The sequence below is a fragment of the Manacus vitellinus genome, unplaced genomic scaffold (assembly GCF_001715985.3).
Source record: "Manacus vitellinus isolate BGI_N305 unplaced genomic scaffold, ASM171598v3 scaffold_4_pilon, whole genome shotgun sequence".
NCBI classification, from domain to species: Eukaryota; Metazoa; Chordata; class Aves; order Passeriformes; family Pipridae; genus Manacus; species Manacus vitellinus.
The window spans coordinates 7,239,747-7,260,015 of NW_021940604.1; the positions used below are offsets into that span (position 1 = coordinate 7,239,747).

At 37.9% G+C, this 20,269-nt stretch overlaps 1 protein-coding gene across 3 annotated transcripts in view; it reads right to left on the reverse strand.

The window, feature by feature from the left end:
* Positions 1 to 4,346: 4,346 nt before the first annotated feature.
* The window catches only part of PHACTR2 (phosphatase and actin regulator 2), a 131,155-nt gene continuing 115,232 nt past the window's right edge, over positions 4,347 to 20,269 (reverse strand). For 2 of the 3 annotated variants that reach the window (XM_029962704.1, XM_029962705.1), the window contains 5 exons: positions 17,789 to 17,850; positions 16,651 to 16,788; positions 14,268 to 14,344; positions 10,132 to 10,644; positions 4,347 to 8,848 (listed from right to left, as the gene is read on the reverse strand). In XM_029962704.1, coding sequence (XP_029818564.1) covers positions 10,629 to 10,644; positions 14,268 to 14,344; positions 16,651 to 16,788; positions 17,789 to 17,850 — 293 coding nt within the window. In that variant the 3' untranslated portion in view covers positions 4,347 to 8,848; positions 10,132 to 10,628. Of the gene's footprint in view, positions 8,849 to 10,131; positions 10,645 to 14,267; positions 14,345 to 16,650; positions 16,789 to 17,788; positions 17,851 to 20,269 lie in introns of those variants that run through there. The other variant, XM_029962706.1, reaches the window with a different exon arrangement.

Genomic DNA, 20,269 nt, shown 5'->3' on the forward strand with positions numbered 1-20,269 from the left:
ATAGGCAGCCGCTCCGGGCAGGTTTGGGGTTTTTTCTTCTTCACTGAAAAAAAAAAAAAAACAACGAGCGTTTTCTCAGACTGAAATAGTATTTTATTAAAAGAGAGGTTCTGTGAACGCAAGAGAGGTTGCTTTTTCCCGTCCGCCAGGGACACATTTTCCCGTTTCTCCCCCCAAACTAGTGGTTCCGCCCACCAGCGGCCTCTCTGGGAGAGCGGTGTGCGGGAGCCAAGGGACAACGCGCATGCGCAGAGGCCGGGCCGCCGCTCGCAGGAAGAGGCGGGGGAGGGCGGGGCTTGGTTAGCGGGGGACGTGGGGATTGGGGTCTGAATTTGAAGGGTGAGAAATAAATAACACGTAGTCATATTGAGAGTGTTTTGCCATATTTGAGTTCTTATTTCTTACGAGGAAAGGCTGAGGGAGCTGGGCCTGTTCAGAGAAGAGACTACCCACAGGGGACCTCATCAATGTCCATAGGTATCTCAAGGGAGGGTGTCTGGAGGATGGAGCCAGGCTCTTTTCGGTGGTGCCGAGCAATAGGACACGAGAAAATGGGCAGAAACTGATGCACAGGAAGTTCCACCTGCGCATGAGGAAGAACCTCCTTAGCGTGTGGATAAGTGAGCACTGGAACAGATTGTCCAGTGAAGTCTCCCTCCCTGGAGATACTCAAGAGCCGTCTGGACACAATCCTGTGCCATGTGCTCCAGGGTGATCCTGCTTGAGCAGGGAGGTTGGACCAGGTGACCCACTGTGGTCCCTTCCATCCTGACCCATTCTGTGGTTCTGTGATATGACACATTAGCTGTAGAAATTTTACCTATGCTGCACAGTGCATAGACAGTGCTGTGCACAGGCACAGGCACGCACATATAGGCTCCTTGCTAAGAAAGAGAAAAGTATGCTTGGTATTTTAGGAATATGATGTAAACCTGTTTTGTTACATTTCAAAAAGAAAATGTAAAACAGAAGGGACAGGGTTTTTTCCTATATTCATACAAGCAAATAACAACAGCTAAGAAGAGGTTGTTACTGAAAATTCAGAAAAATTATTCAAATTATGTGTGTATATGTATGCAAGTAAATATATATATGCATATGTGTACCTTAAAATATTGGGTTCAGTCATATTTGAGTGGATTTCATTGGCTCTCAGTAGGTGTCACTAAAGCTCCAAAAGAACCCAAATTTTCACTGTTCTGGCTGTTATTTTCTAAAGTCTTGCATCTTTACTGTCAGGTTTCATCACATCACTCTTATGGAAGTGCACAAACTAATCTGATCAGCTCCATCAGTTGAAATTACTCCTGTACTCAGAGGATTCAGATTAGCTCTGGATTTATCACTGCAAAGGCTAGAGTTTCCTCTTGCAAAAAGTACATGGTGAGCATCTTGTTGCCATCTGAAGGTTGTAGTAGACACTCAAGATACAAAAAGGTGTCCTTTGACTGCATGCTGCAAATTTTCAGGTTTTTCAGGACTGCACCTCGCAGCAGAAACTCCTCCCTATAGTGTCTGTACTGTAAACCCAGTGACAGGTAGAATAGCAGAGCTGGCTTTTCACAAGGTAATTAAGACTAGAATCACTCAGCTGTTGAAAATACAGTGCTTAGCATTTATCTGTGGAGTAATGATGTAGATTAAATTACTCCTTATTGCTTCCAGGTCCCTGACATAGCTCTGGCATACACAGAAGTGCAAAATACTTGTACATAGACTTGGTGACAGGATTACACTTCACAGTCCCATAAATCTGGTGACCTCCCTATCTAATAATGGCAGTACTGTCATTCCATATACCCCAAATCTGGTCTAGAAGCATCGTATCAGTTTGGAAGTGGGAAAAACGAGCTTTTGCTCTCAACTGTGTGGCTAATCAGCTGTTTCGTATGTGTAAGTTAAGTTTACCTGTTTCATTAAGTCTGAGGGTTTTCTGTCTTGCTTTCATTCACATCCCCACCCTGAATTTCCTGGTTAGAGTCTAAGCATTTAGGGGGAAGGATATGTATTATATGTTCACACAGAGAATAAAACAACAGGCTCCCTCCCATATCACAGAAGATTGATAATGTATACAAACAGTAATACATCTGGAAATCAGTTTTAAGATTTAGGATTAACAATAATAAGCATCATGTTGCCTCCTTTGTTGATACCTAAGGGTGAGTCGTCTCCTTCCAACTGATTTATGATACATCAAAATTCAAAATTTAGTATCACATGTATTTGAAATGTATATGAGAGAATCTCTTGGAGACTCTGCTTAAGCTTCTCATTTCATCCAAGCCTTACAAGGTCATCCATCCGACTGTACTCTCTCACTGGCTTCTTTGCAGAGACTCTTCACACTTTAAACTCAGAAAAGAGCATCTACAGAGACTAAAGGGAAAAGTGCTTAGGTTACTAACCATTTCTTTTATGCTTGCAGAAGAAGAATGGTCAATATTGAAATGGTCTGTCAAGGCAGACACTTAAAAATAATATGCTGGAAGGATATCCTTAACATGATCATCAACTTGCCTTCCGTGTGAGAAAATTTATGATAATATTTTTGTCTTAGTTCTTGCAAAGCAGAAATTATTGCAAAGTAATTAAAAACCCAAAGTTATTGTCAGTCACTTTGTAGTTAAAAAATTGGCAGACACACTGCAGACTATGTTGATCCTCAGCTATGCAGATCAGTTTTGTCCATGTGCAGTGGGTGTAATTCTGTTGCAAATCTACTGTCAATGACACTTGAACTAGTGAAAACCACTTCTTGATGATAAAAAAAAATTGGGAAACTGGGAACATGGATTAGGTCTCTGAACCACTGAGCTATCACTCTTTATTTTTATACCAAGTATCACTTCATTGAACACACCACTACACAATAGACCACTCACGAGGGAGCTACCAGATATGTTTGAAGGACCTTGGAAATTCAAAGGAAGATTTTAGGAACCTTTCTTCATCTCAGTTCCATGAAGAGGGGTTTTTAATTTGGTCTCTCAATTTAACTCTTTTATATATGTCCATGTACATGCTAAAGATTCAAGAACAAAATATTTTCTGTATTTTATATTTTTCAGATGATGATATTGGAATATATTTGTGTGCATGTATATATATATGTATATGTATATATATATATAGTAGTGTATATATATATACACTACATTACAGATAAAACCTCAAGAAGCAGCTATCATTAATTTGTAATAATTCCAGTATTCCAGTTACTTATATTCTCAGATATCAATACACCTGTGTAAAATGCAGTATCAGATCAACCAGTTCTTTATAGTTACCATAATCAATCACACTGAGTCAAGTTGCCAAAGTACAGGTAGATGCATCCTTTTTACAATTGTTATGTAAAATATGCCCTCCATAAGCTGAAAAGTTATTTGTATTGATTCTCCACGGCTTTACATGTTTTGAAAGTAATGAAATGTGGAAAGTACACTTTAAAGAGACAGGAATTCTAAGCTGAAAATGTTTCAGATACATTTTGTGTAGTTACCGGTAACTATCTAGCATGCCAGGCAATGGGAAACCAAGGCTTGAATTTTGTTTGCCTTAGTTTACCTGTAAATAGGAACATTTCATGAAATTCAAACAAGTTACTTTGAGAATAGTTTGTTTCTATTTCCAAACAAACTAATAGAAACAATAAAGTCTAAGAACTGGCCCAGTGCATATTAATAGGTGATACTCTCCATTACATGCTGCAAAATTCCAATGAATTCACGTGAAAATTTCATTTTAGGTGATTGTGCTGCCTTACAGTACAGTCAGCTCATAAGAATCTTCTGGTTTTACTGGACCCTCTGAAGACACTACTGGAACACTGATGTGGAGGGGTTATCAACCTTCCTTACTGGAGTCGTCTCTCAGAGGTGACCATGTGGACTTGATTGGAAGAGGCATGTATGCAACGATTCCTACTACTGAGTAGTACCTTGCCCTGCCAAATTGCAGCTCTGCCAAAGGCATACATGTTCTTGAGTGGTCCATGTTTAAGGTACATTTGGGTCTACAAAGCATGGCATACTAATAACGTCTTTATTTACTGTTTGGGATATTCTGTAAAATGCTGGGAGGGGACGCAATTTATTAGCTCCTGAGCGTACAGCAATGTGGTCTACAGCATTCTTGTGCCTCTCTCAGATTTATGGTTTGGTTGTAAATGGAATTCTATTTCTCTTTTAGGGAAAAAAAAAAAAAGAAGTCTTAAAAGCTATTTGAATGGTTGCAGGCAATTAAGCACGTGCCATCTCCACACCCTTCCCACCCTGCGCACACAGTCCCATTCAAACAAGTCATTTATATATTTTTGTTTGAAATCACACCCGCTAAAATAATAATCCAAAACACAGTATTTTTTTAATTCCAAAATTTATGCAAGTTTACAAATCAGTATACCACCACACAAAGTAGTGAAAGAAGAGAAGATTTGTTCAGCAACATTTTACTATATCATAACAATGTTCAAATATTGTTGAATTTGACATAGTATTGAAAGACTTTTTTAATATAAAGAATTAATGATTGAACAAGGAGATACAGGGAATACCATTACTTTCTTCAGTTCTATCCAATGCAATATTTACCTCCTAGAAAATATTGGTGATATGCTGTATCTAGTTCATATGAGCTCTATTGCCATTAAAAACCTGAAACAAGGTGGGAACTGACAAAGTGAAACAAGAACTTATTAATTATTAAAGTTAATAAATAGAAACATTACAGCAAAATATGTTCATTTCACTCCTTTTCTCCCTTTCTCTCTATACATATACTTCCATGAGTTTTGGTGGGGTTTTTTTTCCAGATTTCTGTTAAATAGAAGCTTTAAGCTATTCTAGAGAATTTACTTTTTTTCTTTTTTTAAAATTTGATCCTCAAAATATTTTTGCATCAACCTAATAAAAGCTTTCAGAATCACTTTTTCTATTAAAATCTAGGTCCCAGCAGTGAGCATTGCACTGAGCTTTGTACAGTAAGAATACGGATAGAAACAGTAATGGAACTAAATGTGGCCCGTAAAGGCAGGAGGCAAGTCTATCCTTTTTTTTCACCCTGAGTATGTTTTTATTTTAGTTTGCAGCAGTGGCACAGGTCTTAACTCCTTAAGAAATTACCAAAAAGAGATGATGTGAAAGCATTAAAAGATGCAGTTCAGGTGTGCCTGACAGTTTCATGCAAATGTAGGCTTTTAGCTTGGTTTGCTTTATCATTAAAGCATTAACAGACATTAAGACATGGGTGGATATTCTAGTCCCTGCTTAGTATGCCAGCAGTGCTCACACAGACCTGTCCTGCTAGGTAGCCAGGTGACAGTGTGGCTCTTCCTACCCTGGCTCCAACCCCTGCCGGCTGCAGCCGATGAAGGGATTTCAGCTGATTCCCAGGCTGCCAGACTAGATTAGACATTTTTAGTCTGTGCTGGCTGGATCTTCCTCCCACTTTATGATGATACAAAATTAGGGCTCAGATTAAATTTATAGTCAGGTTAATTGACTGCTGTTTTGAAACGAATTCTCTGATGTAGCTGTAGTAGTACTTGTTACAGCTCTGAGTTTGAAGCATTTCTACAGGAAACAAAGCACTAATCTCACCTGGAAGGAGTGGTCTAATGGTCTAATTTCTTAATATCAAGGGTGCTTTAATGCCTTTGTTTCACAGCTTTCATTTCATTTTCAAGTTAAAAAATAAGAAGTGGTCACCTGATAAGGTTTTTACATATCAACACTGAGGCTATGGTGCTTCTCTAAGAGGTACTTAGTGTGGCCAGAGCAGGTGGTGGGTATGCCCTGCCCCACACCACATCAGAGGTCAGGAAAGGCCACCACAGCAAGGGACATGGACAACTGTAGGTAAATGATAAACTCAACAAATAAATGCAGTCTTGTAGACCTACAAATGGCTGTGAACACTTTCAGTGATTTTGAAGAGATGGTGCTCCTGGTCCTAACATGTTTCAAATCACCAGCTGAAATGGTATTTAGCTTAAGTAATCATTAGCATTTAGTTTAATTTTTTTTTTTTTGTACTTGTTGAGTCAACATATATATTACAATTTGAGAAAATTCATATAGAATGTATTTCAGCTAAAAAGACTAATATGTATTACCTGAGAGAGACAAGAGACATTGTAAAATCATTTACATTTTTTATGTGAAGAAGAAATTAGGATTTGATTAAGCATCCATTCTTTTGCACCCACAGCAACATGGTATGATGCATGATTCTACTGATAAACATGATATATGAGGTAATTTCAGAAACCACTACTTCAAGCTACTAATTTTCTCTTTGTATGCCTGTAGACATCTGAGTTCATATATGACTCTGTGGAACATTAGGTATAATATGTGTAAGGTTTGTCATATGTTGTGGATGACATTTAAATTATTTGTCCAGTTTGATAAAAATTAATATACTATTAATACCCTATTAGCCAGCTGGACTGTACTATGTGTCACATGGAAAGTGTTACTTTTGTTTTGCCTTTTCAGCATATTTTTATTTTTTTCCTCAAGGATTACTCACTTATTAATTTCTCAGGACTTATCCTGATTTTTATCTTCTAACAGGCACGCGGCCCCATAGACAAGTATACAGCATATTATTTCCCATGGGCTGTTGATGCAACTTGAAGACATTTCAAATCATCGATACAGAGGGTTAGGAGAAGCAGCAGAAACAGACTTCAGGCAGCTCAATAAGGTAAAGCAAACTTGCTTCACTTCGCATAGTGACATACCAAATTCTCATTATTTTTCATTGCATGGATAACACTTTCCAGCTGTTGTTTTTCTGCCCGTTGATCTTTAGAATATAAAAATAGTATATACAATTCTATGTCTGTGTGTGGGTATAATACAAAATGGATAGTTTATAGTTCTAATTCTGCAAGCATACTACATTTTTACATAAGTTTCAATAAAGCCTTTGTCCAGTTACATAAATTTGCTTAATTAGTTTGCTGAATTGTGGGTCAAAGAATGCATCTGATTATCATAAAAAATAAAAAAGAAATTAAAAATTAACTCAGCATCTCCATCGAGGCTAGTGTTCTGCCTCTAACAATGGTTTGTAGTGAATACTTTAAAAAAACCTCCAACCCCAGAAGGAGGATAGGAAAAGCCTAAATGACACCTCACCTAAGTATCCTCATTTCTTATGACATATTGCAGCTTGAAGAAGTCTGAGCTAGAACTTGTATCCTCACCTTTGCATTTTAACTATTAAAATGAAAAGGCAGCACATAACTTTCCATCCATGCTCCAGGCCTAGAATAGAGGAATGTGTTCTTGCAAAGTCAAGTATTTAACTTCATCCTAAGAGTTTAACAAGTTTTACTTTGCTTGTGTAACCCATATGTACCCTGGCACGTGAGAGGAGCTACTGTCTTATATAAAGTATATATAGTCTTACCTTATCTTTGTCCAAGTTATTCTGCCTGTGCAACAGCTATCCTTCTGCCTTTAGTATCTTGGCTGCTTTCAAGTGTTTTGATGGGATTAAGGCAACACTGAGGTCTATTTAATTGCTTCACTTGTTTCCTTTGAAGTGAAATACTGTGTTTTATACTTCAAAGTCAACATAGTAGACCTTTATATGATTTTGGACACACATTTCTAAATTTGGCAACATCAGCAAAAAAAAAAAGTTTAAGCAGAACTCTTCTAGTATAAGTTTTAAGTTTACTCATCAAATTCTAAAAATAAAAATTAGCATTGTACCAGAATTGCTGACAAACCTTAACTCTAATGGCTTGATAATTCCTACATGATTTAGTGCCAAAGAATACATTTTCACTGCTTCCTTGATGTCAAAGTAGTGTTTCTATATTTTTAAAATGATGGGCCTCCCAGAAGCTAAACTGTTTTCTGCAGATGGAATCCTAATGGCTCTTATTGATTCCATTAAAAAAGGAAGGTGCTGCTTGCTTTTCTTTGCTACAAGCATGTAGATGGTTATTTTATTTTGTTATTGATATTTTGGGCCTTGTACCTCATTAGATTTTTTACTAAAATGTAAGGGATCCTAACGTCATAAAAATCTTCTTTAAAAATGGTTTACCAATCTCTTTAAAAATAATAGAGTGACGGCTGTTGGAATGCACTCTCCTGTTATTAGAAGTGCTCTTTGCTAAAATAATCCACCCCATTTATGCAAACCTGGTCTTGTTGTAAATAGCACTGAAGAGCGATATCTAATTTTAGCCACCAAATTGCCTTTCTGCCTTTAGGCTGACATCTAAAACAACAACCTTCAATTTTATAAACTAAAAACATTCCACAAGAATCTATTGCAGATTTACTGAGGTAAAAATCACATCTACACAGATCTTTTATTGCCAGAAAAGGAAATACTTACACTTCATAATTAAAAACTGAACAGGGCACATAAAAGACAAAAATAAATTGTAATATGTACACACATTAGAAAGGATAAATAGCAAATATACTGTAATACTGCATTAAAAGTATGCATATGTGAATTCCAGACCCACCCCCCAAATGTTGTGTACATTAATCAAAGGATAAATAAGTGCTAATATAAGACAGAAAATTTCTTAGTGTAAACAATGCCATGGGCTTTTTAATGGGCCTTTGGGCCAACTTAGAAAAATCATGTATTGCCTTTCACACTCCATACCACTTAATTTTAATAGTACTGTATTCACATATACTATTTCAAGATAGTATAAAAAATTACAAATCTAAGAAGCATTCTTCACACTGAACAAAAGCAGGCTGCAGACACTCCAAGGATTTTCCTTCACTTTTACAGGACCACTGGCTGAAGACATACTGATCATCTGGGAGTTCTTCCTCAAAGCAATGCAAGAGTCCTTAAATGGAAAAAGTCACATTAGTAATCACTCCTCAAGCATACTAGCAAAGACTTCTGTGCCTAATTTTATTCTGCTTTTGGATTCACACTGGCATGATGTCGAAGTCACCACTGCCTGCCATGATGAGAAAGATAATGATCCCTCTGGTTTGAATGGCAAGTGACAGACAGCAGGGAGTGTTTCTAAACATGAAGCATTTCATTGAACGTTATCAAACTTCAAATCCTCTTTATGTCTTTCTGAGGATCCAGAGTATGTTAACATTAAAAAAACAAAAAATATGTGGCTTTTTCTGTATGAATGTTCAATGTATTTTCCTGAAGCATGCACATTGGGATTTTAAAAAAGACAGATGAGTTAATTTCTGGCAACTGTATTTACTGGCACCAAAGAAAATGACAGTTCTTCACTAAAGTACTGGTAACATGAGGACTTATGGCTTGCTGTCTTTTTAAAGGTAAAAACAGCCTAGGAGAATTCCAGACTTTCCCATCTCAAAAAAACCCAACAAACCCAAAGCCCCTAAAAAAACCCAAAAAAAACCCCAACCAACAACTTTGTTTCTAGCATTGCACAAAACCTCCTAAAAGCAACTTCTGAAAATTCTCCAAAAATAAAACACATGTCAATAGGCATAAGGGAGCTGAGATCTTAAATACTTCAAGTTGAAAACAGCAACTCAAACACACCAAATAAAACATCATCCTCCTCTCACTTTTACCAGCAACAAACATTGGTGTTAACAATGGATACGAATTCTCCCCAAGTACATCCAAACTCTCACTGAGATCCAAAATTTTGCATTTACAGAGAATGCTTAACTGGGACCATTATTAATGCTTCAGCCATTTCACACTGACAAGGCTTCAGTTTTATCCTTACAAACATTATAATGACTGAGTGTGCACGTGCATTTTGAATACCGTGAAATCTTACTCAAAAGAAATCTCAATTTACAGGTCTTTTAATACTAGTATATATATAAAACCCTTATTTCTGAGCCTGACAGCTTACTTTCATCTTTTCAACAAAGGATAATTTATAGGGCAAGTCTTCCTTCACAACTTACCTTTGGTACTCGTTTTCTTGGTAAAGTTAAATTTAAATAATTATTAGAGATGGAGCTTGATGATTTTTCTGAACCAAGATCGTTATTTTCTCCATTTTGCTTCTCACCAGCATCTGTTCAAAAAACAACATTATTTATTTAGATTTATTTTTAAATTATTTTGATTAAGCCAAAGCTTTCCAGTTGAGTGCTAGTAGCAATTATANCACACTCTTTTTTTTTTTCCTTTAAATAATTCTTCCCACTGTGCATCATTAGGCAGTTCCATCCATTCCACTTTTCTCTGTGGACTGACAAGCGAAGACTCTCTTCCCCCAGCTCTCAGTCCTTCTCACACAACCCCTCCCTCGCAGTTACCCTCAGTCACAACCCTATGAAATCTGATGAGTTCCTGGTAGCCAGGCTCTCAAGCGATTGTCTTCAGCACTTCCTGACTTGTGGAGCTCTGATGAAGAAGTCCACCAACTTGTCTGTGTGGGGTAGCCACAGACTGTGGTCTGTCTGAACACGGACAAATGCTTCACGTGAGTTCTCCTCCTAGACAAATCATTTGTCCATTGATAAAGACGAGGGCCACTTTCTTCATTAACGTGAGGGTAAACTGTAGCACACACTCATACTTAAGTTCCAGTGCAATCTCAGGTCTTCAGGATGCAATGATTTCCCAAAAGAAAACTGTTACATGAAATATGGGATGTGGTCAAACTGTTATGGACGATGAAACCTGAAAAGATAAATTAAAAAACTTGGAATTATATTATTTCAACTGAAAATGAATCTGATCCTCATCCTGCTCTCATAGCTGTTTACTTTTTTGGCCCAAACAGAATTATTCCTGATTTTCCTGGTCTATGTGGGTTTAGAGGCACACTTATTATCACTCGCTGTCCATCTCTCTCTACTTATAAAACCAAACAGGGATTTGGTGTGGCTCAAGCACTGGTGTATCACTGTCTGTCCATACCATTAACCTGTCACTGTGGTCCCTGGCATGGTTTGGCTTGGGTCAACCAGCTCTTTCAGGTACTGCCTGGGCGTGTTTGGCATCAGCACAGGACAACAGGCAAGCTCGGTATGGGGGGACGTCGCCCTGTTTTGGCGTGAGAGGGATAGGTTAATTGTATGAATTCAAGCTATGCCAAGCCTGCCTCAGGGCCAGAGAACAGTGTCCAGTCTGTTTTGTTTGCCAGTATAGATTTAGCCATAATTGCATCCACTATTTGGATGACAGTAGCAACTATGGGAAAAGCTTTGATATAAGACTTAAATTTCTGGGTTTTAATCCTTGTGCAAAATGAGGCTAAAAAAAGGTTGCTTTTTTTTAAAGTAAGCAACAACTTTTATAGCACTGCAGATGCTTTCTTCCTATTATCAGCTGAGGCACATGAAGGCCCAAATATATCTCACTGTTTTTTAGGCTTTTAGGTAGAGCATGTACATTGCTCCAGATTGCCTGTATGATGGCTAGAGAGATGGATTGCTCCAAAAGGTGTCACCAACCTTTTCTACAATAAGTTAGGAACCTACAGCAATTGAAATTCTAACTCATCTTAAATGTAATGAATACAAGCAAAAGGGTAAGAAGGACACCAGTATCAGGTTCTTAATGTATCTATCATCAGACATAAATATCTCTTTAAATGGCTTATAAAATGTATCTGTCCATAAAGTAGTAAAATATGCAACAGCTTGAAAAAAGGCACAGGTAATGATGCACGTAATACAATGGATTTACCTAAGTTTTTGTTTGACACATTTTCTCTTAATAGTTCCAGAGAAGAGAAAACAAGCCACACATTACCCCACATTACAAGCTGATTCAGTACAATACAGGGATGCATTTCTCAAATAAAGGAGGTGTACACAAAAGCTGACATTCACAAGTATGCAGCTCATCTGCTAAGTGAAGGTACAGTGGACTGCAGTAAAGACATAGGGGTTTTGTATTTGTGTTGAACGATATAGTGGACTATATATAGCATTTCCATTAGAAACACTTTATTAACTAATATCCTCTTTCCAAACTTCTATGTATTTCTCTATTTTTAGAAACTTGGTTTCTTGGATTCTCTCATGAAATAACAGAAAGAATCAGTCTAAATTACTAGGAGTAGAAAAACAGTTAAACCCACAGGCATTGCTGTAAGTGATGAACAATTTTAATTTTCCATGTTTAAAATAAAATTTTAACAATTCAAATATGTTGTAAGTACTGATTAGAATATTAAAGCATCTTATATTTAATCTGTAATAATATAGGAAACCATATCCTATAAACTATTTTTTGTTTAGTAAGCAGCTTCGTTGTCTCATTCTATCACAGAACTTTATGAATAAGGCTTTGTTAACCAGCTGCCAATGCAAGTGCCTTTTGGTTTGCATTATTTCAGTGATCTCCTTGGAAAGAATCAATCTCTCTAGCTAGAGGCTTCTGTCTATGGTTTTCTTAAATCACTTTTTTTTTATCAATCCAAATGTAGCAGAAACTACATAATTTTTAATGAGAGGTCCCAGAGGAAATGGGATCTCTTTTTATTTTCAAAATTGCAATTGACTTAAAACATCTGCACCTTATTTTGCTCTTAATTAGCTTTTTCTAGTGTTACTCTTCTGACTTCCGTGCAGTGACTCCACAAAATGATCAGTGAAACAAAAGAGGGTGGAGAGGGAACAGAGAACCTGATTTCTCTCATGCTGAAATTCTTTCAGGACCCTATGGAACCATTGCCTGTATTTACCATTATTTGGCTGTGCCTATTTTTTGCTCCATTTTCCAAGGCCCTCTTTGAAAAAAATAATTCACTTTTTAACTGGTTTGTCACTCCACTGGATTCCTGGTTCAGGTTTCAAAAATCCAATTGTAATAAGTCTCAACTGTTTTCAAACCTCATGAAAAAATATCCGATTATTTTTGTATGACTCGTGCCTATCTGTTACTTATGCTTTGATATTGCAGTGCAACTCAGGAAACACAACAATGTAAGCAGGGAGTTGGTTTCTATACCTGCTATTTTTATTCTCTACCTTGGGATGTCCTTTTTTTAAAAAGCGGTATTTTTATATATTCTGAAAAAGATACACTACCTAGCAGCTGAAGAGACAATTACATCAGAAGCCAAATGAAGATATACATCTCCATGTTTGAAAAGAACATTTTCTAATTGTCAGAATGTGACACTAAATTAAAACCTTGCCTCCTGTTTAATCTCCTGGCTTAGGTTTGCTGCCTGTGAAACTGGTTTGATTTTCTGAAAATGAATTTGTTCATGTTGTATCTACACAGAAGTAACTTTACATTATTATTAAAAAAAATATCCATGTTTTGGTGAGAAAGGAATCACTGAAGTTGTGAAATCAGGCAATGAAGCAGAAGAGGCATGAAACATCCATATCCCATTTTGAATTTTCCTGTTACGCACTCTTAAATTAGAAGGTTCACACTAGGATCCCTAGCTTGGATCCTGGGTTTGGTTGAAACAGTAACCAGAAACAGAAAGGATGCAGTCTTAGGCAATTATTTTTATTTGACTTAATTCTCTGTAGAAGCAAAGACAATAATACTGTGTACGCAACATTGGCTGATCCTAACATCAAGTTTTGCTTGCTGGTGTCCGTTTTCAGCCTTTCAGCTTCCAAGAAGCATGAACACATGCCACGGGGATGACAGGAAATGTCTCCCTCCCCCTAGGAATAACTGCCAAATTTTAAGGCCTGCTAAAAACTATGGACACTTCAGAGCTCTTGAAAACAATAATGCTTCAGACAACAATTTGGTGTTATCCAAAGCAGAGAACAAAACAAATCCAGATTAACAGATAAGAAGTGGCAAAAAGGGAATCTATCTTGTTCCCCAGAAACTGCTGCCAGGCACCTAGGTGACCTTAGAAAGCTTGCCAAAAGACTGGCAAGCTTTTCTGAAGTTCAACACATCATATAGTTTTCACTTAGCAAATGCATCTACAAAAATGTATACTTTCATGAGCAAGGGAGTGCTGCCAGAGAAGGAAATCCCTTTATTTTTGTGCACTTGAGGACTACTAACTTTATCTGTGAGAACCACCGAGTTCTTTCAAAGGACTATTTTTTAGATGCCCCAAACAATCTTTTTCTGTGCAACCCATCCATTGCACTCACCTTCACTGCTGTACCAACTAGAGATAGCATCAGCAACACTGGGAATTCTAACAGAATCACTGGGCATTCTAACAGAATCACTGATGAAATTCAAGGGGACTCATGGTAGGAATCCATACAAATCATGACACAACTGCAGAGGACTTGCAGAAAGGCAGAGGGTTGCTGTCACACCCATGCCTCACACTTATGCAAGAAGAGGGATTCACCCACCTGGTAAATTGCCGACTTTCCTCGTGTACTTCCATTTCTGTGCTTTTAAATTCATTCAGTTCTTTCCGTATTGCTGCCTAATAAATATGAAATTTGAATATTAATTTGAAATATGAATATAAATATAAAATATGAATTTTAAGGAAAGTAATGAATATGAAAGGAACCTTTTGCACTTTCCTTACAGTTCCCATTTCAAGTCTCCCTTACTATAATCCACAGCTCTCACACATTTCTGATCATCAACATGAATTACTTTTTTCAATTACAGCTGTTTGAAGCAGTCTTACATTACAAAGAAACCCAAAGCATCAAGCACCAACAATAAACAAAGAAACACCAAAACTACTTCAACGGGTGAACCAAGCCCCCACTGAAATACGAAATACAGCACTTCCTACAGACAAAAATGAGCAAGGGATTGGGTTACTTTGCAATCACTTGATGGATATGCAGCCAGGAGGGGGATGTATCTCCAGGCACAGCCCCTGAGGAGCTGGTGAGTCACTCCACCTGCACAGGCACTGTGCACACAGCAGGGGCCTTGTCTCTATCTCCCCACTGGAGACAGGTCTTCAGGAATGCAAGATGAACAGCAATTTTTTTAAAGTGGAATTAGTCATTTAGTTTGATTAGTTTTATGTAAAGTGTCACGAAATATTTGGACTTGTGTTTTCAGTTGGCAGATACTGAGGAACAGCAAAAATTCAGTACATTTGTAAATGCTTTGTTGCTTATGTTAAGAGACTGATAAGCAATTTACTTCATCAAGTAATAAATATAATTTCTGAAATATTCCAATATGCTACAAGGGGTTTTATTTCTATGCTACATGCCTTCCTACCTTTACTGTGAAAGGAAATGGCAGTTTATTCTTACTCTTTTCTTTCACTATTTTAAATAAAGACAGTATCATTTCATTAAGCCCTGAAGAAATGTCATCTGGTGTGTATCTTTTCAATGCAGAACAGGCAAGCAGCATGACAGAATTACAGCATCACCAGACTGCAGTCTCATAAATGAGAAACTTCATTTTAAGCAGGGGATGGTTCTGTTTAGCCACAACAGCATGCTTACATGAAACTGCTGTTATAGCTAGGAAAGGGGCAGCAATTTCTGAGCACCAAATCAGCAGGAAAGACACTAGAGCTCCAGCTCCTTAATATAGTTACAGTACAATTTTCTGCTCCCACTGGAATTAGAAGAATGACTTCCCTGGGAAAAAAAAACGAGTGAGGGAGTTTCCAGGCAACCCTGGGTATGCCTTTCTGCTAAGGCCAACAAACATGGGGCTCACAGAACCAGCCCTGGGCACCTGTTCATTACAAAGTTAATTGAAATTAAAAACTGCTATACTGAAGTAGGTAGAAAACTCCATTGTTTTTAATAGTTCAGTGTACCCTGGCTGGACTCAGGTCAAAGTGGAGGAGCTGGGTGCTCTAATCTCCCACACACTATGTGAGGATTAGACAGTGCTCAACACCTCCCAGAAACAACACATACAAACACTTCTGGCTACATTTTTAATGTCTCCACCTTGACTTGATATGAGATTCTCATTTGATTGTAAGATGAGCTGGCAGTTTTTTAATATTAATATTAAAAAGTGCAAGCTGAAATAAAATTAGTGCTTCACCATGTTGAGCTAAAAGACAGTGAGTGCTTGCACATGTCGCTTTTCATGTCAAGCACATGTCATCGGACTTCCATAAAAGTAGGTTCAGATCCACTGCTAAAAGGGCCAGTACTTTTTGCTACCTAAATCCTACAGCTTTCCTTTTTAAGTTCCTTTCCTATTAAGTGATATAGGATGGAAATGGAAGAGTATTTTATGGTAATCTTTGATCTCTTTTTCAAATGAGAGTCACAGAATCTTTTGTCTCATCATTTGTAGTTAGGTAGAGGAACTATAAGCTGTACATTTTAGGGGCAAATTTCCCATGAAGCTGCACTGCATGCACACAGTCAGCTCCTGCACTGGTTGTTGTGGCCAAGATCCCTGAGGAGGATAAGGCAGCTTCTACCTTTTTGCACTCAAATGAGTTGCAAAAGTAACTCTCAGTGGCAGAATTTGCCTGAATTCCACAGGTCAGGGCCACCTTTGCTAAGCATTTATCTGGCTTAGCAAGGATTTAAAAATTAGAAAAACTAGGAAAAAAGATTAGAAATTCTGGGCTGAACTGTCGTAACAGAGGTGGCAAATATGCTCTTAGTGGGCACTTGAGTGGGTTTTCTTATCTGCAAGCAATAGTACCATGACAATCTCGCTGTCTCCAGCAGATGTCATTGGTGATGCTGGCATCAAGAGAATGTAAACCAGAGGAAAACTCCACAAAAAATAAGAGATGAAAGCATTTTCTTATAATCTACATTTGTCCCTTGCCTTGTCTGCAGGAGTTAGCCTGGCCCAAGGTTTGTCAGCACGACGGTCATAATCCGGAGAATCCGTGACTTCCACATACTCGTTAAATCGAAGGATTCTTCTTGCTTGAAGTTCAGCCACTGTAGGCCTCAGACTGAGCTGTAAGCAGGAGGCAGAAAATAATACACTTAATAAGATGAAATAAAGTAAAACAAAATCCGAGGGTATGATGTAATCTCAAGAGAACTTTAATGGTATTTCTAAATAGGGTCACTTTCAGGTGTCTATAAAAAGGCACCATCCCGGGAGTGCTGCACAGGAATGGGGAGGCAGCACAACCTAATTTTTTCAATTATAAAAATAGTCTCCGTCAGGCAGGTCACAGGGAATCATGACAGTTATCCCTGAAATATTAATTGTGACTTTGCAACTGTCACAGCATTTACTCCACTAGGCCATTTGCATCAATGATTATACAGTTTGCTGTGTTAAACTGTAATACTGAAATAAGCAGGATTTGGAACTACCTGCCTAACTAAAAAAATTGGTTTTGACCATGTGGGGGTCATTATGATGCCAAATTGTTTCACTCACCTCAAACAATATTCACTTTAATTAACTAAGGATGATCATATTAAGGAAACTGTATTTTTGCAGAGAAGAGCAGACTAGAGATACTTATGAAAACTCCCCACATCCTGTCCCAGAACAGCAGACCCATAACTGCTCCATTTCCAGGGACAATGAGCATGATCCCACCTGCAGAAGCTAGGACCACCAATGTGGTTAGAAGATCGGTGAAGGGATTTTGTAGGGCTTACATTGCTTTGCTGCCCCCTTCACTGCTCTAAGATCTACAGGTGTGGCTGCCCTCCAACATATGTGACAGCTCACAGAGGAAACGTGTCACTTATCTCCCCTGCTTACACAGACAAATATTAAGCATGGCCAGACTCTGTATGCTTTTCCAGGTGTGGGAAACTGGACAGGATGGAGTTTCCCCCAAGACAGATTTGGCTTGTACTGCTTTTTAAGCAGATTTCTAATCTGGGGTCATGACTGATGGACATCTGAAGTAATGTCTACACAATGATTTTTAGACTCTTATAAAACATAATTCTATTTTCACGAATACACAATACAAAAAACACATCATCACCTTTCTACTGAGTCTACGTTTTATTTCTCTTTTGGCTTCCTGTTCCTCTTCTTCATTCTTCTCTGTTTTCAGAAGAGATAAAAAGGAGTGAATATTTAAGTATTATAACTGCACATAATGTATATCTGTTGGTTGAAAGCTTCAGAACTTTAAGTCCTGGCTCACATTTCCTCATATTTCTGGATGGTGCTGCACGTGTTGTCTGCTTTTTGGCTTTTGTTTGCTCTCATTCTTTTCCCTATCCGCATTTCCCCCGATTCTGTAGACATCTCAAGTCAACTGTGGGTCATGAGCACAGCAAAGAGGAGGTGCCTGTCATTTCCTTTCTGTGCATCAGCAAGCAAGTACCCTGAAAGACCTGCCTAATGTTTCAGTTAATTATTTTAACAAAAAACTCACTGTTGCTTTTACTTCCAACATGCCATCTCTTGACTTTAGAGTGAGAGTCTAGTTATTCATAAGTGTCAAGAAAAAAGTTTGCTCTGAGTATTTAAATCAGACAAGCATCTTCTACTGCTACAGGACACAATGAATCAATGAAATTTGTTTCACTGTCATTTGTTAGTGCAAATTGGTTTTATTACTTAAATTTTTTTTTCTGGTTTTATAATGGGGGCATAAGATTCAGCCCTCTTGGTTAAGGGCCACTGGCTATACCAGATAAATGAGTTCAGCACAAATATACACGTGCATTTTTGGAATGTATTTGGGCATGTGACTAAAATGTGGTTTTAACAAATTTCTGTGCTAACCAAACTTGATTTCTTGATTGACAGTGAAAAGCACACTTACAAAGACATGTTCATATGGGCTTAGCATGTTTCTAGATTGATGTACAGTTTGCAGAATATTATTTGCCCTTTTAGTCCACCTCTGATGGTTATATTCTGAAATATCCTACCTAGAGATACCCATAAAATTTTGATCCTGTTTTATTCACAGTTTAGGATTACGGACACCACATTATAGTTCAAGGGTAACTATAAATTTAAAGGAAGTAATTTGCTCTGGATACAGTCAACCTGTATAGATGAAAAGGCAGTTTTAAATCCTAGTATAATCGTATTTGCCCTGTTTCCTATGTCCAGCTTGCTATGTTAGTATAGGTAACGTGGCTACAGAAGAGTTTGTGTATCATGACTTACACACTGGAGGCAATGCTACAACAGGATACCTTGTGGTACTTGCAGATTTCCTTTGCTAACTCAAAGGCTTTCATAGAAGAAAAATACAAGGGAAAGGAGAACAGGACAAATTATTAAAATGAAAAAGAAGAAAGATACAGTAGGAAAAAGGCAACGCCAGCCCAAGATCTGCTCTGTGAGAAGCATCCAACACAAACCCCAGGTTTCCAAGAGCAAGATGCAATCTCACAGTCTTGCTGCCAGGATTAGGCTGGATCTCACATTGGTGGTGATTTTACTGAGATACTGAAACGTGGATGTAATTTATGGTTTATTAATAGTTTTTCTCTTAAATGGAAAAGAAATTGATGGTCTGTTTCCGTAGAGGAACTGGAAATGGACTAAAACTGAAGTATGAAGAGTTATAGATTAATCTACATTTAAATTTTTTAATTAATATATCTACCAATAAACAAATTGGGTGTATTTAAGGACTTTGGACTCTAAATGAGAACTCTTTTCATAAAATCCTCACCTAAAAAAAAATCGAAAGCTCTCTAGCTGTTTTAGGACAGATAAATCATCTGCAGGCTTTTGTTTAAAGATCCTGTCTTTGCAATCAGTAGACATTGTAGCTGAGGTAATTAAACACAAACTATTAATTTGGGGTTCCATTCACCTGGGAATCATCTGACATAAAAAATTTTGTCCCTTCATGAATGGTCTACCTTGGAAACTCTCCAGTAGCAGACATAGCAAAAAAAAAAGCAGCTGAATATACACATCACTGTACTGTCCTTAACTTAATTCATAAAATAAATTGTGCATTATTCATATCTTGACATTTCTTTGCTATCTAAACCAGTGTCTCCTAAGAAGCAGCAACAAGATGCTTCAAGTAAGAAATAGGGGCTCAGACTGCTTAATGCATACCTTAAGGAACTACCAACAGCATGGTCACCTGAAATACTGTTTTTCTATATTTTGAGGGAGGATACAATACCATAAAAGAGTTAGTCTGGACATTTAGGAAGGTTGAAGGTTAGCTGCCTATCCCAAGCTGTAAAGCTACCTCCCTGTGGGTACCAGATGACTGCACAAAGGGACAACTGAACAAGGGAAAACACCCAAAAATAGGCAACACGCAAGGCCGTCATTATAGCTGCTGGGCAGAGGTCCAGGCAGGTCCTGGAACAGGCTGTCGAAGAGAGCTGGCAGCTCATCTTCTGGAGGACAATACCAGCAGGAGGCATTAGGCCCTTCCTTCACTCCTGATGCAAAGCAGGAAGGATCAAACCCATGGGGAACAGATAGTCTTCTGTGTGAGAGGTCCGGGGACAGGATGTATTTTATACAT